The 26122-nt window shown below is 43.1% G+C and overlaps 1 protein-coding gene across 2 annotated transcripts in view; it reads right to left on the bottom strand.

Moving 5' to 3' along the window:
* The window catches only part of GMEB2 (glucocorticoid modulatory element binding protein 2), a 57109-nt gene extending 31454 nt beyond the window's left edge, over positions 1 to 25655 (bottom strand). Inside the window, exons 1-2 of one of the 2 annotated variants that reach the window (XM_029070724.2) lie at positions 25532 to 25655; positions 12681 to 12874 (exon numbers count right to left, since the gene is read on the bottom strand). In XM_029070724.2, coding sequence (XP_028926557.1) covers positions 12681 to 12811 — 131 coding nt within the window. In that variant the 5' untranslated portion in view covers positions 12812 to 12874; positions 25532 to 25655. Of the gene's footprint in view, positions 1 to 12680; positions 12875 to 25531 lie in introns of those variants that run through there. The other variant, XM_029070726.2, reaches the window with a different exon arrangement.
* Positions 25656 to 26122: the final 467 nt, after the last annotated feature.

The following is a 26122-nucleotide window of genomic DNA, read 5'->3' as shown; positions in this document are numbered from 1 at the left end:
GGAGTCAGAGGACCTGGATTCTAATCCCGGCTCTGCCACTTGTCTATGTGACCTGGCACAAGTCACTAACCTCTCTGTGACTCGGTCACCTCCTTTGTAAAACGGGGATTAAGGCTGTGAGCCCTATGTGGGATAGGGATCGTGTCCAACTTGACTAGTTTGTATCTTCTCCCGCTCTTAGTATAGTGCCTGGCACATAGTAAGAGCTTAAATACCATAAAAAACTGAAAATTATTAAATTTAAAGGATAATAGTCAAACTCAACATGCAGCATTTTCTTTCCTAAATTTAAAGAAGTTCTGGGAACGTCAGGTAATAGGTCTAGGAACCCTCAGAAAAGGGAAGAGCTTTAGAATGAATCCATTGTAACCAACTCTTGGAAAACCCTATTGTTAGCAAAAACACTTTGGTGAGGTCTAAAATCCAGAATTATGAATTTGATCAAATTGCTCTGAGATTGTCACTGCAGCCTGGAGACCCTGCCGACATCTTACCACTCATTCTAAAATGGGGAGTTGGAAAAATCAAGAGAGACCAAGCAGGAAAATATTAGACAGAACACACCGCTACAAAATTTTGCTTGAGCTTTACGGTGTTTGTAGTACAGCATAGTGACCGTGCTGACTTTTTTGCATTGAGGCAACAACCAATGATACAAAATAAGATATTTTTTTCCAATTAGTTACAGGGATACATTCTTTTTCTGCAATCTCGCATTTGCTTCTGGTTTCAGGACATCTCTATTTGGGATGTCCCATTGACAGCTCAAACTTAACATGTCCAAAACAGAACTCCTCCTCTTACCACCCAAACCCTGTCCTCCCCCTGTCTTTCCCACCATTATCCTCCCTGTCTCACAAACCCGTAACCTCGGCATTATCCTTGACTCTTGTCTTTCTTTCAACCCATATATTCTATCAGTCATCAAATCCTTCCAGTTCTACCTTGACAGCATCCCCCAAATCCACCCTTTCCTCTTCATCCAAACTGCTACAGTGTTGATTCAAGCACTTATCCCATTCTGCCTTGACTACTGCATCCGCCTCCAAACTGACCTCCCTGCCTCTCCCCACTCCAGACAATACTTCACTCCACTTGCCTGGGTCATTTTTCTGAAAACAGTTTAGTTCACATTTCCCCACTCCCAAAGAACCTCCAGTGACTATCCATCCACCTCCGTCTCCAACACAAACTCCTTAGCATTGGCAATCAGCTCTGCCCTTGGCTGACTGTAAGCTCCTCCTGGACAGGAAAAAGTATCTACCAATTCTGATGTATTGTGCACTCCCAAGGGCTTAATATAGTGTTCTGCACACAAGTAAATAATAAATACCACTGACTATCCATCTAATACATGGTTAGGTTTTTTTTCTCATAATGGGACACATCAGAGATGGGAATCAAGGAAAAGAATATGGCTATTCTGAGATTAATCCTTCTGCTCATCTGCAGAGCATACTGAGCAACAGGGAGTTCAATCTCTTGCTTTCTCTGCACACAGAAGTTACAGCTAAAGCCTCTTCTAATAGACTCTGAGTTGCTCATGCAGATAATGTGAATTAGAGCCCTACTTAGAGCTCACCTCCTCCAAGAGGCCTTCCCAGATTGAGCTCCCCCTTTTCCCTCTGCTCCCCTTCTACCCCCCCTTCACCTCCTCTCAGCTAAGCCCTCTTTTCCTCCCTTTCCCCTGCTCCCCCCATCCCCTTTCCCTCCCCTCAGCACTGTACTCGTCCGCTCAACTGTATATATTTTCATTACCCTATTTATTTTGTTAATGAGATGTACATCACCCTGATTCTATTTATTTGCTATTGTTTTAATGAGATGTTCATCCCCTTGATTCTATTTATTGCTATTGTTCTTGTCTGTCCGTCTCCCCCCATTAGACTGTAAGCCCATCACAGGGCAGGGACTGTATCTGTTACCGATTTATACAACCCAAGTGCTTAGTACAGTGTTCTGCACATAGTAAGCACTCAATAAATACTATTGAATGAATAATTTAATTTTCAAGAGCTACAGTATCAAATCTCACTCCAATAAAAACATTATTCTTTTTGTTCCTCTGTATTTCCCAAGATGGAAAGGATTTTATTAATGATTTTTGTAATCTTTATAACCTTGCCTCCTAAAAGTGGTCAAGTCTTTAGTTAGCTTGAATGTTTGGGAAAATGCTTGAGTATGTCATCAATTAATTAAAATCAATTAAATATGACACCAGACCCTCCCATTTTTAATTATACTGGTGACTTAACCCTGTTCTTGGTCATTAAAAAAAAATGTTGACCATCTGTTCAACAGAGCCTTTAGCATCATGTAAAATCTTATTTTTACAGTTTACATGCAAATTCAGGGATCGGATACCTTCCAACTGATCCCATACACCTTTGTACATCCAAGAAAACTGAAGCAGCTTTCCAAGATTAAGGAGGCAAGGTACTAGCAAAACCAAGAATAGAGTTCACACGTCCAAATTTCTAACCTGTCGGTGAGCTTGCTGAACCATGCTGGTTGTATGTAAACCACTGTATGCTATTTGATCCCAATCCCAAGATCCTGTGTGATGTCCACGTTCTAATGGGTGCCTGCTGAGAAATTAGAAAGCTAGAGGACAGAGAGAATACGATACCTTATCTCTGGTGAAACTCGCTACTCTAAAGGGAAGCTACCACAAGGCAAGCCGGTATTGCCTGGTGGGTACCACTTCTTAAAAAGAAACTACTTTTCCACCAAGGAGGGAGGAACAGGCGGGCTGACTCTAAAGATCTTGTGCGACAAAAAAGACTGTAGGGTCTGCCTTTCCAGGGAACATTAATGACCTGGGTTACATAATGGGATGCATGGGTCCAAGGTTAATTATCAGAGAAACAATTCTTCCGAGCCTGGAGACACCGGGACGGTAATGGAAAGGAGAGTTAATCAGTCCCCAACACTGCAGAATTTTGCTCCATTTTAAACCAGGTTACAAACCAGAGTTTATTAAAACCATAACTTGGAATTTGATATGCACTGGGGCTCTGGGGTACATGTAGGTGATTCATCAGTTGGTACATATTTCAAAATAAACTGTTCTTTGGCTTCTACGTAAAGGACAATGAGCAGGTAAGTAAAGCCTAGGGAGATAATGCTCACCGTTCTTGCCGCTGAGATCTTGATAGGGAAACTGAGGAGTTTATGAAGCAGGGTAGAAAGATGGCACTGGACATAAAGGTGAGAGAAACCCCCTTCGCCCCATTGTTAGAACTGGATGCTACTAACTTCATGTGGACATGAAGTGTGCACTCTGCACCTCGGTTCCCTATACACAAAAAATCAGGATTTAAAGAAACATCTCTCAAAGGGTTATTGGGATGAATTACAAAGAAGATTGCAGAAATGGTTTTCGAATAGGAAGATCTCTCCACTGGGTTTCAAATATACTTCTGCAGAAACTCTAGCAGCTCAAATAGAAATCCAAATGCAGGGAAATAGGACATGGTCATCTGGGACTCATCACTGGGAATTGCGTTAAGGAACTGTGGCGTGGCCAGCCCTGCCTTACTGATTTTACCTTCTAATTTGATATTCTGGCTAAATTTGGAGATTTTCCAAGAATACGGTGGACAGATGGGCAGTATCGGAGCCAGGGTGGCTGACAAATGACTCTACAAACCAGCTGTAAGAGAATTCAGAACCATGACCTATTTCTCCACCAACATACTTTAACTTTTCTTTAATCCATTAAAGGAGAGCAAGCAACTAGTAGACCATGTCAGCTGAATGTAGGAAGGAACAGAAAGAAAAGCTGAAAATCTGTGCCTGCTTGCCAAATGCTAGCTCATTATCTAGTATTGTGCTAAATGTTCTGTGGCAACTCTAGAAAAGAGGGGACTTTTTTGGCATTTCCTAGGCACTTACTAAATGCCAGGTGCTGTACTAAACATTGGGGTAGATCCAACTAATCACGTTGGCCCAGAGTCCATGTCCCACAAGGGTCTCACAGTCCTAAGCCACATTTTACAGATGAGGTAACTGAGGCACAGAGAAGAGAAGTGAAGTGACTTGCCCAAGGACACACAGCAGACGGGTGGTGGAGCTGGGATTAGAATCTAGGTTTCTTTTGACTCCCAGGCCCATGTTCTATCCACTAGGCCATGCTGCTTCTCAATTTAATTAATTGGAATTTGCTCTTCATCCTCCGTTTGAAAAACATCCACTTCCTTTGGAGAAGAAGACTGTGCACAATGCTGAGAAATCTAGAAAAGGCTACTTTTCTATTTATTTCTCACAGATGTTCAAAGAGGCACCTAAAAAGAGAGTTGGCTAATTCTGTGGATTTCTCCTCTCTATTTATGGGTCCCCAGGCAGATAACTGCAGAATGACTCCGCATTCTTAATAACAGAAGAGGAGAAAGGGGAGAAAAAAAAAAGGTGGGGGGGAGAGACAGAGAAATCAAGCCTTTCCCGTCCCAGTGGTCTGTCCCACCACCCAACAAATATTCACATTAGCTAGTTGCCATGACAAAGCCGTGGGAGGGAAGCAGAGTTGCTAGCATTTCGTCAGAGAGGAATGCTCTTGAGTTTCTCCCCAGGAGAATCCATGAAGCAGACAAGAAAAGAAAGAACTCAGAGCCCACAGAGTGATTAGCGTCTCTGCTCTTTTCCTGCACAATGCTAGATTAAATCTCAATCTTAGGCAAGCTACCTTACTGACGGCTAACAGCAAGCTCCAACCCAAATACAGGCAAATTATTTGTCGGCTCTTTAAATAGCCAGCTGCCTGCTGTCTGTTTGCTTGTTTTTTAATGGTATTTGTTAAGCGCTTACTATGTACCTGGCACTGTACTAAGTCCCAGGGTAAATACAAGCTAATCAGGTTGGACACATGTCCCACATGAGGCTCACAGTCCTAATCCCTATTTTATAGATGAGGGAACTGAGGCTCAGAGAAGTGAAGTGACTTGTCCAAGGCCACACAGCAGATAAGTGGCAGAGCCGGGATTAGAACCCAGGTCCTTCTGATTGAGTGCAGTTCTGTAGTAGATTCTGTTTCAGAGTAACATCCAGAGAGAACAAAAGGAACAGTTCACTGCTCTTCCATATCATACTGACCTCCCTGACAAACAAGACAAGCTGGAAATTGTCAAGCATTTGCTTTTCTAAATATTTATCGGCTGCTTTATAAGACTTAAAATAAAACAAAAAACAAAAACTCTGTTTTCAGTTTGGAGGAGTACTTAAGACTTAAGAAGGAAACTAAAAAATCACAAGAAAAATAAGCAGATTATGTTCCCAGACACTTGATAGAGTGTTCTAACCACAGTTGTAGATGACAACCTATTTAATTCATGGAGCTGTTTCTAGAAAGCAATTGGATCGAGTGGGAAACTGACAAACTCTTAACACAACATGGAGGTATGGAAACTAGCAAACTTCTTATAACCCTCTAGATACACATGAAACTGTATCGCGATAGGCTAACAGGAATAGAGTCAGAAACATGTATGTGGAAGAGGAGAAACACAGTTTTCTCCTTCTGAAAATTGTACCCTCCTTGTGGGCAAGGGATCATGTCTTCCCAGACATGCTGATTACGTACTTTACCAAGGGCTTACTCTGCACACACTTTGTGCTTCAGTAAATATCATCGATTGACTGATTTTGTAAAATCAATTGACTGATTTTGTATTTCTAATTACCACCTTACTGCACCTCTCTGAATTTTATCGTGGGTGTCATTTCAACAAAGAAAAAAATACTTCCTGTGCTCAAGTCTGGATTGTTATGGGCAGGACCGTGTGGAAGAAGGCGAGACAAGAGATGGGAGGACAATATGTCTCAGGATCTGTTTTGGACACGAAGGGTTTTAAAATATTTTCAAGGAAGAAAAGAAGCAGCATGGCCTAGTACTACAGAGCAGGGGCCTGAGAGGCAGAGCACCTAGATTCTAATCCTGTCTCTAACACTTGTCTGCTGTGCGATCTTGGGCAAGTCATTTAACTTCTCTGTGCCTCAGTTTCCTCATCTGTAAAATGGGGATTAAATCCTACTCCCTCCTATTTAGACTGTGAGCTCCCAAGTGGAACAGGGACTGTGTCCAACCTGATCATCTTGCATCTACTCCAGCATTTAGTAGTACAGTGCGTGGTACATAGTAAGCACTTAACGAATACCATTTTTAAAAAAAAAGGCAGGGTGAAAAGAGGCAGGGGAGAGAGATGGGTTAAGAAATACAGTTTGGGATGAGGTTAAAAATCCCTAGGTGCAGTGCAGTATACAGCTTTTGAGGTTTAATTTAGTAACTTAAGCAAGAAGGAAAGAAGTTATTAGATTTGCTGCTAAACTTCAGTTACAGACAATGCCATAAGACATACGTACACACACTTTATATGTCCTTCATTTCTGTCTAGGATCTTACTGACTGCGATTTGGCTGAAAAGACCTATATTTTGATTATGAGTCCTCCAAGGAACAGGAACCATATCTAATTCCCAGCTGTGTATTTTCTCCCAGGGCTTAGTACAGTGGTCAGCACATAGACGGTGCTCAAGAAATACTTCCACCTATACATGGCCGGCAAGCCCTTCCAGATGTTGAGCATGGGAAAGCAGCTTGTTTCTGCTGTGCTCTGCCTGCCGCCTGCAGGGTTTACTGCCTCTTGGAAGTCTTGGCTCAAGGATGGCAATCTTCTCCTTATGACTACCTGCCAAGCTAATCTATCTGTGGCTGCTGCTGTTGCTGGTTTAGAGTGCTTACTATGTGTACAGCACTGTACTAAGCGGTTGGGAGAGTACAATATAACAGAATTAGTGGACACGTTCCCTACCCATAATGAGCTTACTACGGTCTAGAGGATGACTTTTCTTCATCTTAACTTTAATTATAGCACGGTGTAATTAAGGGTAAAATTCAAAACAAGAAAACATTGGAGCATGGAAAGGAGGAAGAAAGGAACACAGGGAAGAGGTCCCAGGAAAGCCACTGAGAATAGGAGAAGGGACAGGGCGAGGGGAGGGAATTACAGTGTAATTTTTTATTTACCTCTACAATGCAGTCTCCATAACAGGACTATCTCTGGAATGGATCCTAATCAATTGCTTGTAACATCAATCAATGGTATTTATTGAGCTCTTACTGTGTACACAGCATTGTACTAAGCGCTTGGGAGACCACAAGACAACAGAGTTGGTAGATGTGTTCCCTACCCACAACGAGCTTACAGCCTAGAGGGGGAGACAGACATTAATACCACCATTCAATTAATGGTATTTTTAAAAATCAATCAGGGGTATTTATTAGGTGTTTACTGGGTACAGGGTCCTGTACTAAGTCTTTGGGAGAGAACATTACAACAGAGTTGGTAGACATGTTCCCTGCCCACAGGAGCTGACAGTCTAGGGAGACAGACAGACAATAATGTAAATTACCACTGTTCACAAAACATTTTCAAAGAACATAACCAAATTTTCTTGTGGGACATACTTTTCATTGCTTGAGATTATGTTCCAGTATGTCTTTAAAACATTTGCTCTGCCTTCCTTGCTTAGGCCCCCTTTCAATTGCTTTAGTGTCCTATCAGTCATTTTCTCACATGTCCTACCCTGTGAAACTTTATTGCAATAAATATTGTCCCACCCATGGAGGCAGATTTGCAGACGCAGAGAAGTCAAGTGACTTACCCAAGGTCACACAGCAGACAAGTGGCACAGTCAGGACTGAAACCCAGGTCCTTCTGACTCCCAAGCCAATGCTCTATCCACTAAGCCACACTGCCTCTCAATCTTGGCTCTGCCGCTCAGCTGCTGTGTGACCTAGGGCAGTTTACTTCACTTCTCTTTGCCTCAGTTACCTCATCTGTAAAATGGCAATTCAGACTGTGAGCCCCATTTGGGATACGGACCATGTCCAACTTGATTTGCTTGGATCTACCCCAGCACTTAGCACAGTGTCTGGTACATAGTAACCACTTAACAAATACCATTAAAGAAAACTAGCAAAACAGTCTTCATTAAGGTCCTTAAGGAAGCAGTGTAGCCTAGTGGAAAGAAGATGGGTTCTAATCATAGCTGTACCACTTGTCTGTTGTGTGACCTTAGTAGGCAAGCCACTTCACTTCTCCATGGCTCAGTTACCTCATCTGTAAAATGAGGATTAAATCCTTTTCCCTCTGATTTAGACTGTGAGCCCCATGTGGGACAGCGGTTGTATCTAGCCTGATTTGCTTGTACTAGCACTTAGTACAGTGCCTGGTACATAGTAAGCACTTAACAAGTACCACCAAAAAAACCCCCAAAAACTTACAGAATGTCTGACCTTCACCTCTGACTCAACCCACCATACTGTTCTTCAGGGTACTACATCAGTACACGAAAGTGTTCACAGATATTACTGGATATATGTCTATAGGTTTTTGTTAATTACATAAGTGTTTTTTGTCTCCCTTATTCAATTGTGGTCAACTAAAAAAGACACCCTAGCATCTGTTCAGGCCAGACTTGGTCCATAGGTTGAGTCCTGGGGGATTTGTGTGACATGATGTGATGTGTGTGACATGTGTGAGATGCTACCTAGTTAATCTGGCCCTTAGAAAGTGAAACAGAATCCCTTAGAGGGTCAGGTTTAAATGGCCTCAAAAAATATTTGCTGCTGCTGATGATGTAAATTAATGTATGTAAATGTTGTAAATGCTATTTGTTCTAGAAGCAGTTTCCAGAAGCAAATACATCCATCCAAAGTACTCTACCCTTAGATTTTGGGTTAAATTACATCTAAGAGAAGGTAATTGGGGTCAACTTCTCCCAAGTGAAGTTTTACCCAGCAGCTTTTTGATTTCACGTCTGACTATTTTTCTGTCAAGAGGTGGTGGATATGAGTATTGGATGAAATAGTTTTTAATATTTTCATGCTGTTTGTCTCCCAATCACCACCTAATAAATTTCCTTCTCTTCGAGAGGGTGAGGGGGAATCAAAAAGCTTATCACTGTCCAGGAATAATTACGAAGGTTACTGGAAGGAGTCCCAAAACTCAGATCAAGCTTCGTTGTGAGTTACAAGTGAATAGGTGTAAAAAAATATCTGGTACAAGTTCAGATTTCCTGATAAAAAAGATTTCTTATTTTGAGAAACAAAGTTCTTAACAATCCCTTCTTCACATCCATTTGCATGTTTATAACTACATACTAAACAGGATGTAAGTCAGCAGCTGCTTAATTTTTGCCAGAGGTTCATGGAAATAATAACAGAGATCAAGATCAGAATTCTTGTGCTTTTTCTCCAAAGAACCCCAAACACATTCCGTCTATTATCTCACTTGCCATCTCAAAACCCCTGATATGTAGATAAGATAAACTGAAGCAAAAGTACTTAAGTGTTTAGCCCAAAGTCACATAGAAGCAAACCGAAAAAGAATGTGGAGCTTCTGACTCTGGAGTCAGTCCACTTTCCACTTTCCCAGCACTTAGAACAGTGCTCTGCCCACAATAAGCGCTGATTCCCCCATCTTATTACAAACTAACATCCTTGTCCAGAGCCTGGGAGAGAAATGTGAAATGGTTTTGATGCACTTGTGGAAACCAAATAAAAGGTCTTTTCAAGTGGGCTCGAAGCTGTGGGCTTTCTAAGTCTGCTTCAAGAAAGGGAATGTCTAAAGAAAAAAAAAATCCTAAGAGATTCTGGTGCAGATGAGCAAGATTTTTGAATCTCTGCCCACAGGAAGAGCAGAAGTTGTGGGAATAGCTTGTAAATCTCTATATACCAGTGCTCTCCATAACTCCAATGATCACGAGCAACTCAAAAGGTTTTCTCTGTCCAAGTTTCATTTGATAAAAAAGCTGTTTTCACTTTGGAACATAGTTTACCACTTAATTTTCCCTAAAACCTGAAATTTATAATGGCAAAACAATTTTATTATTTTTAAAACCTGAAAAAAAGACAGCATGCAAATACTAATCAAGCTCTGACTGACTGGGGATAACATTTTTGAAGCATGAATTTATTTCAACCTTTGGAATTTTCCCTGACATCCTTTCTTTTTTTCTTCACAAAAATTAAAAGTCAATTAGTAATTCCCAAAGCAGTGAGGCTATCAAAAACACCAAACTCAAGCAAGAATATAAACAAACCAAAAAAAAAACCAACTTTTCCTAAATCTTGGAACATGCAAAAGCCTTGGATTGGTTTACAATTTTGGCAAGGTAGAATGTTATGATTCCCCATGTAAAGAAAATCGGTAGAGATACAGTAGCTCTCTCTTTAAGGAACAATGTTCATTACCCTAAAACTACACACACAATTCCAGAGAACTCCCAAAAGCTAGGTCTGCAAAGCTCAAGTAAAGTGGAAGACTGGGCAATTCTCCAGTTGATCTGTCCCACAGATAATAGATAATTCAGGTCAGAAGTATCCTCTTTGAGGCCTGAATTATACATCTGGGCTGTCTACATGGCACAAATCCACATCATTTCTGCTGGATACAGCCGCCACAGACTCAGTTCTTGAGCACAATCTTATTTTCAATTTTCATTAGCCAGAGAGCTAAGTAGTTTAATGGTGAAATAGTGAAGAAAGATCATTTTTAGGCATAGGCATTTAGGAAATTCCTAGTAAAAGATATGATAGGGAGTCCCTGCGCCCATACACCTTACAGTCCAGTGTCTAAGTTCCTTAGTTAGCTGTGGCAGTTCATAAATGGCATTCCTGCCTGACTTTACAATTCAGAGAAATCATGTTTAGGAATTCTCGATAAGATACGATAGGGAGTCCCTGCCCTCATAGACCTTACAATCCAGTATCTGATAAAGTTCCTTAAAATAGAGTCAGGTCTCATAATGTGGGACTGCATTCCACATAATCTGAAGTTTCAGAGAAATCATGTTGTAGCATGCATGCCTTGATAGCACACATGCCCACAACTGTTTTCCAACAGCGTACTGTGTTCTATCCAGACAGATGCTCGCCATCTGAAGAACATTTCCTTATTCCTCACTAGCATCCTGTCCAAACCATAGAGTGAAAACGCACGTTATGATGGAACTGACTGTACTAAGCAGAGCATAAACAGTCTTCTAGTCTCTAAGGTCCATGTGTGGAGGGATTGTTTCTACCAACTCTACTATAGTGTACTCTCCCAAGCTCTTAGTATAGTGTTCTGCACAAAGTAAGCACTCAATAAACACCACTGATTGACTGTGTAAAATGGATGCTGACTGTCAGTCTTAGGCTTTGAAAAGGCAGCCCAAGCTGCAAACCTACTAAGAGTTTGAACTTTTTAATTTTTTCAATTTTGCACCATCAAAAATGTGTTTTAGGCTTGTTGCTCTGGGACACAAAAACATTATCTCTGAAGTAGCTGACAAAATCATATTGATCTGCTCCTCAAATTGTGTTCCTTGGGCTAATTTGTTTGAATTGCTTCATAACTTCCTTGTGACTATTCTATTGAATTTTATTAATTTGGATGGACAGGAAAAATAAAACAATCCTGACTTGTGAGCAGAATGTCTTCTGGGAATTCATAGTAGGCAAGCAGAAGTACGCGAATCGAGTACGTGACCGTTCTTTTGTGTTTTTACCACTATATCTACTTATAGATCCCAAGGAGAAAGCAATTATTGCAAAGTCATTGACCACAGCTGCATGGGACACATCTGTCGGCTGGTTGAAAAAAAGTCCTGGAGTCCATATTCATCTTCATAAGTCTAATGATGTCACATTAGTCAACTAATATCAAGAGAATTGGATACTAGGACGTTTTGTCACAAAACAGCAGAAAACTGGGCGGAAAAGACATTTTTTTCCATAAAACTACATTGTCATGCATCCCTCTTGACTGACCTCTAAATCTACTTGACTGTAAACTGGTGCCCAGAGACACCACCCTCCACCCTGCCACCCCAAAGACAAACTGCCTAGATTCTAGGGACTATCTCAAGGTCCCTCAGTCACAGGGGTATGGCAGACTGAGCTGGGGAACAGAACGGCTTTAATTAAGTGAGGTCCGACAAGCTAATGTCAGTACTTTCTGGGTAGTTTGGTACGTGGGCAAATGGTACCTGGATCTAAAACTATTAATATTGTCTTCAAAGAGCAATCTCTTCCGTTGCCTAAAATTAAGTTTGCTCTGGGCAGGTTGGCAAAAAAACGAAAAAAATGAGCTTTCAAAATAGTATGTGTCCTCTGCACACATGATTACTGGATTCCTATGACCAGGCCCACTGAGATGGAATTATCAAACAAACCTGGAAATTGTATTTTCAATTAAAATGAGCAAGCCGGAGGCTCAGAATATCAAGCCTCCTTAAAATGTCTAACCTCGACTCGGCCTGGAAACGTCCTGCTCTGCTCAAAAATCCTTACAGACCTCTTAAGCTCCCTCTTGGGTCATTCTTGATGTGAGAACCGGCAGTAGAATATCCACCTGATGTTGGCAAATGGCATGGGTCAGAAGTATTATCACTGCGTTTTAGCAGGATCTCCTTGGTAGGTTTCACCCAGAAGATAACGTCTCCTATTTTCTTTTCTTAACACACCACTCTCACTGATATTTTATTCAAATTCAAATCCAGATCCATTTCTTGTAAAGAAAACCAAATCCCAAATCCCTTCTTCTCATTACCAAACTTTAACAACTGAATGAAGGCCAGAGTACCAACTCTGATTGTTCTACCGAACAGCAGAGCCAAACCCCGAGGTCAGTTTCTTACCCGTGAGGAGCTAGATTTGTAGTCACCAGCACGGTTTTCACTTCTTCCACGCCACTGCCATCAACTGCATTGTCAGGTGTTGTCACGACAACCACCTCCTCCATGTGAACACTCACATCGGGGGTCGCCATGGTCAGTCAGAGAAGGGTGCCAATTACCAGCAATGCGGTGAGACTCCTCCAGGGTTAGAAGTCCTGGCCAAATAAAAAATAAGAACAAAAAAAACGGCACATGGGTGAAATGAGGAATCATTTTGGGGACAAATAACTACATAGAAAACAACCAATTAAAAAAACCCAGGAATTCAGAGCTACTTGAAGGGAAAATGATTCTTAATGCCAATCCATTCCATTTTAAAAATGGTTGGAGCAAATTGATCACTGTCTGAATGAATGAAGAGTTATAAACCTAATTATTTATTGCTGTTTCAGCTTGGGTGTCCATACATAGTAAAAAGCTATTAACTGACAGAATTAGATTGCCCTGGACAAGTGTTTTTCCAGTTCAAATGAGGAAAGGTCCTTAAATTCACTCGGAAAAGTCTCCTCCTATTAAAGGGGATTTTTTTAATGGTATTTGTTACACGGTCACTATGTGCCAGGCACCGTACTAGGGACTGAGGCAGATATGAGCTAATCAGGTTGGACACAGTCCACGTCCCACAGGGAGCTGACTTTTTAGAGGGCTGAGTCCTTTCCCTGGACCTAAAAACTGCAGGAACACATCATCAGGGCTCAGCAGTAAAAGTCTATTTTTCTGGGATTCTGATCTATTTAGGATCCCCTAGACAGGTTGTCACAGCTTTTCTAGGAGATGTCACATGCACAACAACTTCAATGTTAAGAGGTAGCTCGGGATTTTCTTCACCACCAATGAGTTTCCCAAATAAGCTATATGGGGAGTTGGTTAAAGAATATTGGGTTGGCTACACCAGAATATACCAGCTGTCTCAGCTCTGAGAAGCAAAATCCTTCAGCAGCCTACAAAAAAAAAAAAAAAAGACCGGAGAGAGAAAACCAGCTGGAGATCCTTTCCTGCTTCCTCTCAGTTACAAACTGAACAGGAAATAAACTATGACTGAACAAGATGGCTTCTTTCTCTTTCTTTATATTTTTCAATCCTCTTAGTAAACAACCCACATTAAAAAAATAATGAGTGGTCCACAGATTTTTTTGTTTTTTAAGTCCCAGGTCAAGTTTTATATTAAACTCCCTTCTCTTCGAGAAGTAGCATGGCCTAGTGGAAAGAACACAGGCTTGGGAGTCAGGGACTTAAGTTCTAATCACAGCTCCACCTCTTGTCTGCAGTGTTGTCTTGAACATGTCATTTAACTTTTCAGTGCCTCAGTTACCTCATCTGTAAAATGGGGATTAAGACTGTGAGCCCCAGGTGGGATACGGACTGTGTCCAACCTGACCGCCCTGTATCTACCCCAGAGCACAGTACACAGCCTGGCACATAGTACGCCCTGACAAATACTGTTTAATAAAAAACAAAGGAAAAAATAAAAACTCCAATGAGTGCTGAGCCAATATCATCCGCTTTCTTCGCTGATTCACGGTAACCAACCTGCTAAACATTACTCTGCACTAAAAACTCTTTCAAGATTGAGCAGTTTATATGAAAACATTAAAGAATTAACTCATAAAATTCCGGAGAGGTAGGGACAATCTCTCAATTTTACATGCAAGAAAAACTGAAAGAAAAGGTATAAGGTGACTTGCCTAAAGCCACAGAGGAAGCCCCTGTCAGGGTTGGTATTCTTGGCTCCCATTCTTGTGATCAAAATCATTTCACATGTGAGCAGGCTCTGCACTGACCAAGACTGGGCTGCAGTAACCATACCCCGCTGAGGCTTTCAAGCTGCAAATGTTAATTTATTAAACAAAAGTCATTTTTTTCTGCAATAGGAAGAGGTTTGGGTTGGAGGCCCCCTGCCAACCATTAATTCTTGGTCCCACAAAAAAAAAAAACAAAAAAAAACCCAACCTGGAGAGAGAGGACCTATCTGGACCTACGGAATCTCTTACAGCTTTCCGTCACCACCCTTTCTTCCCTGGGATGATTTTTCCAATCATTCTGACTCAGCAAATGGCATTGGGTCAGTCTGGGAACAACAAGAAGTAAAGGAATTTGGCTGGCTGTGTTAAGGTTTCTGGATATGCCAGACTTCGGCCAGCAGGACCGCTCCGGGATCCTTATATACAAACCGCAGGCTCGAGGAATTCTATATGGCTAGATAAGGAACAGCGGTAGATAATGTTGTAGCTCAAGCATTCCCCCGGACCGCCCAGAGAAGAAGCAGACCTGATTAACATTTATTTTTATGTGGGTTCAATAATGTTGGAGCCCAACTTGAGCCAAGTGCATCATAAATAAGGAGCATAAATGAGGTCTGTTTTATTAAGTAATGGTCTGCTTTGTCCCAGATTCCCCATTCCTAATTACTTTTCCCACCAAGACTTATGCTGTAAACACATACCCCATCTCTCTGCTCTCTGCATGTTCCCCTAGGTTTGCTCTCATCTTGACCTCAGAACCGAAGACTCCCAGTCCCTGTGTCCCTCAACTTTCCTTTGCCAGGGGCACATCCAGTTCCATCTCCTGGCCTTCAATTAACTTTTGGTTTCTCCTTATTGGATTCATTGTGAAGATGTGACCCACGGCAAATCCCCAAGAAGAATAATCCTCTACATATGTACTCTAGACTTTCCACCTTGTTTCGATCCATGGTTGCCCTTACATTTCCCTTTTCCTGCCATCATTAACAAGGCAGTTATCCAGCTATGTGATTTTTCACCCTGTGTCTTCGGAGGGCTCAAAAATGCCAAGTTCTCCCCCAGAAAAAAAAGCATGGAAAAAAGGTGATCAAATTGGACTTATGCCAGCAGGTGAAGACAGCAAAATGCAAATTAATGAGATGGTAATGGTGATAATAATTATAGTATTCGTTAAGTGCTTATTATGTGCAAGGAACTGTACTAAGAGCTGGGGTGGATACAAGCAAATCGGGTTGGCCACAGTCCCTGTCCCACGTGAGGTTCAGTCTCGACCGTCATTTTGCAGATGTGGTAACCGAGGCACAGAGGAAGTGAAAAGACTTACCCAAGGTCACACAGCAGACAAATGGAGGAGCCAGGATTCGAACCCATGACCTTCTGACTCCCAGGCCCGTGCGCTATCCACTATGTCATGCTGAGTGTCCAGTCAGAAACTGGTTGAACCTTGGTCCTGAGACTTCGGGACCGTGCAGAGGAAATGAATCTAGATTCAAGTGGCTTGTGTTGTCCTGCTCACACTCTCATCCTTACCACTTCTGTTCTCACTGGGGCATGGACCATGGCATTAATTCTACTAGCAAGCAAGTAGGGAGATAGGGGATATATGGCGGAATGGATAGAGTAAGCGCCTTGGAGTCAGGTCATGGGTTCTAATCCTGACTCTGCCACTTATCTGTTGTGTGATCTTGGATAAGTGACTCTAATTTTCTGGGACTCAGTTACCTCATCTGTAAAATGGTGTGAGCCTCACGTGAGACGGGGGCTGTGTCCAACCCAATTTGCTTATATCCACCCCAGCATTTAGTACAGTGCCTGGCACACAGTAAGCGCTTAACAAATGCCACAATTACTATTATTATTATGTATGGTCTTTGTCCATATTAGCCCAGCTCCAGGCTGAACTAGGACTAGAACCCATATCTCCTGTTTCCCAGTGGACAGTATGGCAGGGCTACTAATGAGATAAGTATCTGAGGCAACTGTGAGCGGGATGTAAAACAGGATAATATCCTGCCACCGGTACAAGAAAGAATAAGATAGGTTGGAGGTTTTGAGGGGGTTTAATGGTATTTAAGTGCTCACTATGTGCCAGATACTGTACTAATACCTGAGTACAAGTTAATCATGTTGAAAACAGTCCACGTCCCACATGGGGCTCACAGTTTTAAACCCCATTTTACAGATGAGGTAACTGTGGCACAGAGAAGTTAGGTGACTTGTCCAAAGTCACGCAGCGGACAAGTGGCAGAGCTAAGATTAGAATCCAGGGCTGGAGAGGTATATATGATATTCGGAAGCTAAGAATGAGGGAATGCAGATTAACATTTCAGAAAAGATTCTAAGAATATTAATGGGAGAGATATGACCTAAAATAAGATCTTGGAGACTGGGAGACAAATTCTAGAGGTAGAAAAAAGAGAAGATATTAGCTTAGGGACTTGGGAGATACAAGTGAGAGAATAGGAAAGACTGGGATAACAACAGTTAGTTAAAATATTAAATACTGTGCATAAAAATAAGAATCTGGTCAAAAATGCTCTTACATAATACAGTGTTTTTTATTAATATTCCAATTTTAAACACAGCAGCAATACAATACAATGCCTGGATGCAGTGGGAAGGAAGTGTTCGCTTGGGAGGGAGGTTGTCCTCAGACTGCTGCCTGGGACCAAGCCTGGGTCAGGGTCGACAAAAGATACGGATTCGCCATTCACTGAAATGTCCACCCAAGAGAAGGTGCACAACTGGACTCAGAAATTTGTTATTTTCAAATTCCGTTTCCTATGACCTAATAAGCACCCGATTTTACAAATCTAGCAGCTTCCAAATGTGTTTTAAAATTCACAAGGGCATCCTGCGGCTTCTAGGTAGAGGGCTTTAAAAGAAATGGCTAAGGAAGAACACCACATTTTGAAAAATCCCATTTAACAATAGTTCTTTAAAGACAGCACACTGCTGTCTCTGACTCCAACTTTCAGCTCTTCCAAATTTCCCTTCTTTTTGTTGGCTGCCCTCCCAGCTGGAAACACTTAAAACAAAGCCAGGGAAAAACTCAATAAGGAATAAAATGCTTTTTCTCCTTTATTAAGGGTTCACCTGGGGGAACCATTTTGTCTATTTTATAATACAGTACTTTGTTTGTATCGTGTTGTAAAACTGAAACAGGCACACCCACCACAAACTAACTCCTCTGCTGCAGGTGTGTAGGCAGCAATGCTCATTTGAAATTGTTTCCAAATAAATGAAGCATTGGGCATTTCAGATACATTGCATTACAGGTACACCTCTTCAAAGGACGCTAGAATTGTGAAAATTTGTACCCACAACAGTCAATTTCTAGAGATCTTTGAGCAATCATCCTTAAACATAAAATAAGGCATATAAAATAAGAGAAAAATTAACTCGAGCATACAGAACAGTATCAGATCCAAAGAATTTGCAATTGGGACCAATATATATTTCAAGGGACAAAAGAAACCTCAGACAACATAAATTACTTGAAGGAATGAATCTTATACTTTTGAACTAAGTCACTGTGAACACAAGGAAAAGTTGCATGAACCTAAAAATGTTTTCAATTCATTTGATAGATTCACACAGAGGCCTGGTTGGAATTTCCATTTCTAATGGACAAACAAAATAGATGAATCAGGGGAAAGATTTTTCAGCTCTACAAAAATGTAAATTGTCATAATATTCCACTAGTACACAAGGGGCCTTCCTGATTAAAAAAAAAAAAAAGGACAACATTGGTTATTCAAATAACCAGTTTGAAGGTGACCTTAGTAACTGAATAAGTCTGAATTTGGTATCAGAACCTTTTATTGCGGATTCTGGTGAATCGAGCAATCTGTGGAATTGGAATTTTTTGAGACTTTAGGTAGAAGGGTCACAGGTTATTGTCTGAATATACCATACCATAATAAGAGAAAAGAGAAGGGAGGAAGAAAAAGGAGAGGAAAGAGGAAAAAGGGAAGGAGGATAAAGGAAAAGCAAGAGGCAATAGCTGGAGCAATCCAAACAAGGGGCAACCAGTGATCAAATGGGGTCATGAAGAAAGCCAGTGTCCAAAAAGAGAGGCTTCAAGGGCTGGGCTGGGGGGCGAGGGGATCTAATTATTTAACAGTGTGGCCATAGACAAATTTTCTGTGAGAAATACAGCCCTTAATATTTACTGTAATTATTGTATAGCACTTACTTGAAAGAGTGGGAAGTAAAAATATATACCTAGTTACACCTCTGGACTTGAATATGGATTTTTAATGCCTGTGAAATTTAGATGTACAGATTTTCAGTATGATGATTCAAAATCCAAACCTAGACAAGCAGGAGTATCCCACCTGACAGAAAATCAGTTATGCAAGCTAACTTAAACTAAAGCCAAATCAAATTATCGAAAGTTCAAGTAACCAAGCAAAATTGGATTTTGATCTTTTGGTCTAAATGGCCAGTTTTGCTTGGTCAACCAAGATCATCTCTAACTTTATCACCCTCTAAGATCAACTTTGGAATTGGCTAATCAGTTGGTTCTGATAACATGTTGGGATAATCGGTTTTTTATTGTCTTTTGGTTTCCCTTCACAAAAAGTTTTGAGAAAGTTGTAGAATAAAGTTCTAAACCATCAGATTACTACAGTTTCTTCCTTTATGATATATTTCATAGCTCTGCTACCATCAGTTTGTGTTTCCCCTTTCTTGAGATGACTAGTCCAGTCTAAAGTCTACATTTAGATTTATGACTTGGCAAGAAGCAGAAATTTAGTTTGAACAGGGGACAATTAAATAATATAGTGTAAGGGTAGGAAAAAAACCCTCCTTGTAAAATATGCTAGCATTACGCTTGTGTGGATCTGTGCAATTTTATACTTCGCCTTTTGGTGGGGGGGGGGGGGGGGGGGGGGGGGGGGGGGAAACAGATGTACGTCAGCTTCTCTTACTTCTCTCTGTCTCAATATAGACACACCACGAAATCAGGTTCAGGGCTTTGTTTTTCTTAAGACCTGTAAAAATTTAATATCCTTTTCTCATTACTACCAACATTCGGTATTTTAAATACAAATATACTGTAGAATTTTCGAGCTTTAAATATGATTCAGACTTCATTGGAAATTGAACAAGCCCACATGATTCACTGTCCAGTCATCCCCGTTATTAAATTCTTCTTTTAGCGCTCTTTTGCAATGGGCAATTGATTTTTAGTGCTGGTATTTCTTACAGCAAGCTGTCAGTGAAATAACTGCTGCAGAATCTTTGGCTTCAATACCTCCCTTCCTCTCCCCCTAAACGTTTGAGGTATTTAGACTGAACTGAATAGAGTGGTTACAGTCCATTTCATATTGGCAGTAGATAAGGGAAGATTTCATAACAGATCTGTAGCAAGTTAACACAAGGTGTCTTTTTGCTGAACAGGAATAACACCCTGAAAAGTACTTCCATATGTACACATTAAAACCATAATTAAAAATCCTTTATTACTGGTACATACATAAAATGCTACCTTGTCAATACTGTGTTTTTATCTCTGAGTTTTAACATTTATATCAGTATGACTTATTTTTTGGATCTTGGGAGCACATTAAAACATTTTAACATGAAGATTCCCTCGGGAAAACTATATATCTGTGGCAGTCTTTTGCTCAACACTTATTTTCATGGAACCAATTATGAACACTAACCACGTTAGAGCAGTATTACTATTATCCCAGCAAATCGATCAATTTGGAAAATTGCTTGTTTCCTTGGAATGTGGAATTAATCTTCTCACATTAAGACGATTTTAAAAAACTGGTAAATTCTGCAACAATATGAGTGATTATTTGGAAAAATATAATAAAGGTCACATTGCCACCTAACAGTCAACCAACCCATTTCACATCCTACACTGATTCTCTTCCCCTCTTCAAAACCCTACTTAAAACTCACCTCCTCCAAGAGGCCTTCCCAGACTGAGCTCCTCTTCTCCCTTTACTCCCTCTACCACCCCCCCTTCACCTCTCCGCAGCTTAACCCTCTTTTCCCCCCCTTTCCCTCTGCTCCTCCCCCTCTCCCTTCCCATCCCCTCAGCACTGTACTCATCCGCTCAACTGTATATATTTTCATTACCCTATTTATTTTGTTAATGAAATGTACATCGCCTCGATTCTATTTAGTTGCCATTGTTTTTACGAGATGTTCTTCCCCTCGACTCTATTTATTGCCATCGTTCTTTGTCTGTCCATCTCACCCAATTAGACCGTAAGCCCGTCAAACAGCAGGGACCGTCTGTATCTGTTGCCGACTTGTTCATTCCAAGCGCTTAGTACAGTGCTCTGCACATAGTAAGCGCTCAATAAATACTATTGAATGAATGAATGAACGTCAACTCTTGAGGTTTGGGCTTTCCAAGATTCAGAAGAAGGTTGTCAATTCCATTCTGCAGATTTTGAGTAAATATACAGACTAAGAGGATATGTAGTTCTCCACTATTCAACTCAGCAACGGTGCACCCGAAGCGTATCTTTTCACACAGTTGCACCACCAGTCCATGGTTGTGCAAACATCATATGCACCCACAATGGTGTGTACTGCCCGACGCCCACACAACCACAAGCAAACGCATATCCTTGTGCTTTGCTCTGCTCGGTTCCACCGTCACTCCACACCCACACATGCACTCGAGTTATATGCATCCGTCCCTTTCTCAGCAGCACACCTACACTTTCACGCACATGGCTAAAGCTTTATAAGACAGAATCGTGGCACAAATTCACCTGACACCTTCACGCCCACTCCACATCTACCCAATAAAGTTATCTCACATTCCTCCTAGTCCTACCACACATTCCCTCTGACATGTGTACATATGCTACATGTGTTGAAGTACCCTTTGACCCTTTGATTTTCTTTTTTGAATTTTAAAAAAAAAACAACTTTAGATCAGAAACCAACACAGGAAATGGTCAGCTGTTCAGCTTTCTGTTTCCTACGTAATTTAAAGCATAAAGGCAAGACGACACAGCCGAGTGGAAAGTCAGGAAGGGCCAGATAAATCTACGTTTAATTGAAAACAAAAGTGTCTCAATCATTCATTCAATCGTATTTATTGAGCACTTACTATGTGCAGAGCACTGTACTAAGCACTTGGAATATACAATTTGGGCAACAGAGACAATCCCTGCCCAATAACGGGCTCACCATTTATTGTAGTACAGATCCACAGTAAATTTAGGGCCTAAAATTACTCAACAATGGCTCTCACACCTGGTTTTACCGTATAAGTGCATCACAATCAAATCTCTACCTTAAACTTGGTGGCTGTGAATTTTTTGCATTAAGGAAATATATTTTCTTCAACAATTACTTCCCCGCGCTCTTTTCTTCTAAGTATTATTATTATTACTTGAAAGTAAAAATAATCATCAGTGGTATTTATTGAGCACTTGTGCAGAGAACAGAGCACTGTATTAAGCGCTTGGGAGAGTGCAATACAAAAGACTTATTAGACATATTCCCCGTCCATAGTGATCAAAATTATAGTATCTGATAGATGCGTACGATGTGCCATGCACTGTACTAAGCGTTGGGGTGGATACAAGATCACCAGATCACAGTCCCTCTTTCGTTCCACAGTTTTAACTTAAAATATGTGTTCTTTTCATTCTGCAGTAGTGACAGTATTCCGCCGCTCCCAAGTTTCTGTAGACTGTGGGGAGAGGGGTAAAAGAGAGCACTCGTTATGGACAGGGAACTCGTTCACTAATTGTTGTACTCACCCAAGCGCTTAGCACAGTGCTCTGCACACAGTAAGCACTCAATAAATACCATTGATTGGTTAATCGGCAGGAAAGGCTCTTTGGATTCGGGAACATTTGGGGCAACTTGGCCCATCCAACACCCGGTGCCTTCCGAGGGAAGCGGCCTGGCCCGGTGGGGAGGGAAGGCGGCTCGCCCAGCCCCCGCCCAATGGGTTGGCACAGTTTATTCATTCATTCAATCGTATTTATTGTGCGATTACTATGTGCAAAGCACTGTAATAATAATAATGTTGGTATTTGTTAAGCGCTTACTATGCTGTTCTAAACACTGGGGTAGATACAGGGTCACCACGTTGTCCCCCGTGAGGCTCACAGTCTTAATCCCCATTTTACAGATGAGGTAACTGAGGCACAGAGAAGTTAAGTGCCTTGCCCACAGTCACCCAGCTGACAAGTGGCAAAGCCGGGATTCAAACCCATGACCTCTGACTCCCAAGCCCGTGCTCTTTCCACTGAGGCACACTGTACTAAATGCTTGAGTACAACATATTCATTCACTCAATCGCATTTATTGAGCGCTTACTTTGTGCAAAGCACTGTACTAAGCGTTTGGGAGAGTACAATACATTAATTCATTCAATCGAACTTACTGAGCACTCAGTGTGTGCAAAGCACTTGAGAGAGTACAATACATTCATCCCGGCTTTACCACTGGGCAGCCGTGTGACCGTGGGCAAGTCACTTCACTTCTCTGTGCCTTAGTTACCTCATCTGTAAAATGGGGGTTAAGTGTGAGCCTCACGTGGGACAACCTGATTAACCGGTATCTACCCCAGCGCTTAGAACAGTGCTCTGCACATAGTAAGCACTTAACAAATACCAACGTTATTATTCAATCGTATTGACTGAGCGCTTACTGTGCGCAAAGCACAACACTAAACACTTGGGAGAGTACAATATATTCATTCATTCGGTTGTATTTACTGAGCACTTACCGTGTGCAAAACATTATATTAAGTGCTTGAGGGAGGACAATGTAACAATAAACAGACACAATCCCTGTTCAAAATGAGTGGACAGCGTCTCAGAGAGAGACGGGGTCCCCCTCCCCGACCCCGCATGGCGTAGGGGATAAAGCATAGGCCTGGGAGTCGGGTCATGGGTTCTAATTCTGCCTCCGCCACTTGTCTGCTGTGTGACCTTGGGCATGTCACTTCACCGCTCCATGCCTCAGTGACCTCCTCTGTAAAACGGGGATGAAGACTGTGAGCCCTACGTGGGGCAACCTCATGACCTTGTATAATAATGTTGGTATTTGTTAAGCGCTTACTATGTGCCTAGCACTGTTCTAAGTGCTGGGGTAGACACACGGGAATCAGGTTGTCCCACGTGGGGCTCAGTCTTAATCCCCATTTTACAGACGAGGTAACTGAGGCACCGAGAAGTCAAGTGACTTGCCCAAAGTCTCTCCCCCAGTGCTTAGAACAGTGCTTGGCACGTAGTAAGCACTTAAATACCAACGTTATTATTATCATTAATAATAATAATGGGGATTAAAATGGTCAGCCCCGTGGGGGGTGCCACTAGCTGGCCTAGGGTTGTTGTTGTTTTGTTTTTTGCCTCCCCCTTTAGCCTGTGAGCTTGTTGTTGGGCAGGGCCTGTCTCTCTCTGTGGCTGCATTCATTCATTCAATCCTATTTACTGAGCGCTAACTATGTGCAGAGCACTGGACGAAGCGCTTGGAACGGACAGTTCGGTAACAGAGACCATCCCTGCCCAATGACGGGGCTCACTGTGCCTTCCAAGTGCTCCGTCCAGGGCTCTGCCCATAAAGAAGTTAGAGAAGCATAGTTAGCGAAGCAGCGTGGCTCAGTGGAAAGAGCCCGGGCTTGGGAGTCAGAGGTCATGGGTTCGAATCCCGGCTCGGCCACTTGTCAGCTGTGTGACTGTGGGCAAGTCACTTCACTTCTCTGTGCCTCAGTTCCCGCATCTGTAAAATGGGGATTAACTGTGAGCCCCACGTGGGACAAGCTGATGACCCTGTATCTACCCCAGCGCTTAGCACAGTGCTCTGCACATAGTAAGCGCTTAACAAATACCAACATTATTATTACTCCAAAGCTTAGAACAGTGCGTTGCACGTAGTAAGCACTTAAATACCAACATTACTATTATCATTAGTCAGTGCTCAATAACTACAATTGAGTGCATGCGTGAGAGTGCATGCGTGTGAGTGCATGCGTGTGAGTGCATGCGTGTGAGTGCATGCGTGTGAGTGCATGCGTGTGAGTGAATGCGTGTGAGTGAATGCGTGTGAGTGAGTGTGAGTGAATGAGTATGAGTGAGTGAAGGAGTGAGAGTGAGGGAGTGAAGGAGTGAGTGTGAGTGGATGTGTGAGTAGATGTGAGTGGATGAGAGCATGTGAGTGGATGAGAGTGAGTGAATGAGTGTGAGTGTGTGGGAATAAGTGTGTGTGGATGTGTGAGTAAATGCATGAGTGTGAGTGAATGAGTGTGTGAGTGAATGAGTGAGTGTGAGTGAGTGAGTGAGTGTGAGTGAATGAGTGAGTGTGAGTGAATGAGTGTGAGTGAATGAGCGAGTGAATGAATGAGAGTGAGTGAATAAATGAGTGAATGAGTGAGTGAATGAATGAGTGAGAGTGAGTGAGTGAATGAGTGTGAGTGAATGAATGAGTGAGTGAATGAGTGAGTGAGAGTGAATGTGAATGAGTGAATGAATGTGAGTGAATGAGTGAGTGTGAGTGAATGAATGAGAGTGAATGAGTGAGTGTGAGTGAATGAATGAGAGTGGGTGAATGAATGAATGAGTGAATGAATGAGTGAGTGAGTGAGGCGGCCGGCCATCGGTCGCCCCCCATCGCCCTTCCCCCCGTCCGTGGACCGGCCGATGGCCTCGGCGTTGCCCGCTCCTTTCTTCCCCCGGGCCGGGAGGCCGAAGCCACGGCGGTCGGACGGAGGCCATGGCGGGCGGGCGAGCGAGCGAGCGAGAGGACGGGCGGGCGGCTGAGGCGAGGGGGGGGGGAGGGGAGGGACGCGGAGCGCTTGACGCAGGCGGCGGGCGGCTCCGTCTCGCGCCGTATTTACGCTGCAGCCGGCGGCCGTGGCGGCCGTTGCCGCCGTCGCGCGCGCGCCCCCCCCCCCCCCCGCCCCCGCTTTGCGCGCGGCCCCCCTCCTCTCGCGCCGTAACGTCCTGACGCTCCGCAGGGACCCCTGACTGGACGGCCGGCTGCGTGAGGGGAGCCGGAGCGGCCTCGCCGCGGGAGGGAGGGGGCGGGCAGGGCGGAAGGGCCCGGCCGGGCGGCGAGGCCGCCTCTTACCTCGAGGGGCCCCGGCGAGGACGGCGAGGCGGCGGCGGCGGCCACGGGGCTCCTCGGCCGAGGCGGCGGCCGCGGGGCTTCGCTCCTCGGTGGGGATTCGGCGGCGGCCCCGGGCGCGCGCATCCCGGGTGACGCAGGAGGCGGGGGCGCGCACGCACGCGGGCCCCGGCCCCGCGACTTATTTGGCGCCGGGCTCGTAGGCCCTGGCGGGGAGGCCGGGGGGCCCGGCGGGGCTGAGAAATAAGTCCCGGAGGGTCCTCGGGCGCCTGCGCGGAGGGGGAGCCGGGGTGGCCGCCACTCGCCCCGGGCTACCCGGACCCCTGCAGCCGGGTTTCCTTCATTCAATAGTATTTATTGAGCGCTTACTATTAATGGCCGGGTTTCTTCAGCGCTCACTATGTGCCAAGCACTGTTCTAAGCGCTGGAGTAATGAGAGTGTGGGCATGTATTAAGCGCTCACTCTGTTCTAAGCGCTGGGGCAATGAGAATGTTGGTATTAAGCGCTCACTATGTGCCAAGCACTGTTCTAAGCCCTGGGGCAATGAGAATGTTGGGATTTATTAAGCGCTTACTCTGTTCTAAGCGCTGGAG

This window comes from Ornithorhynchus anatinus, chromosome 8 (assembly GCF_004115215.2).
Source record: "Ornithorhynchus anatinus isolate Pmale09 chromosome 8, mOrnAna1.pri.v4, whole genome shotgun sequence".
Lineage (NCBI taxonomy): Eukaryota > Metazoa > Chordata > Mammalia > Monotremata > Ornithorhynchidae > Ornithorhynchus > Ornithorhynchus anatinus.
This window is presented reverse-complemented; position numbering and strand designations above follow the sequence as displayed.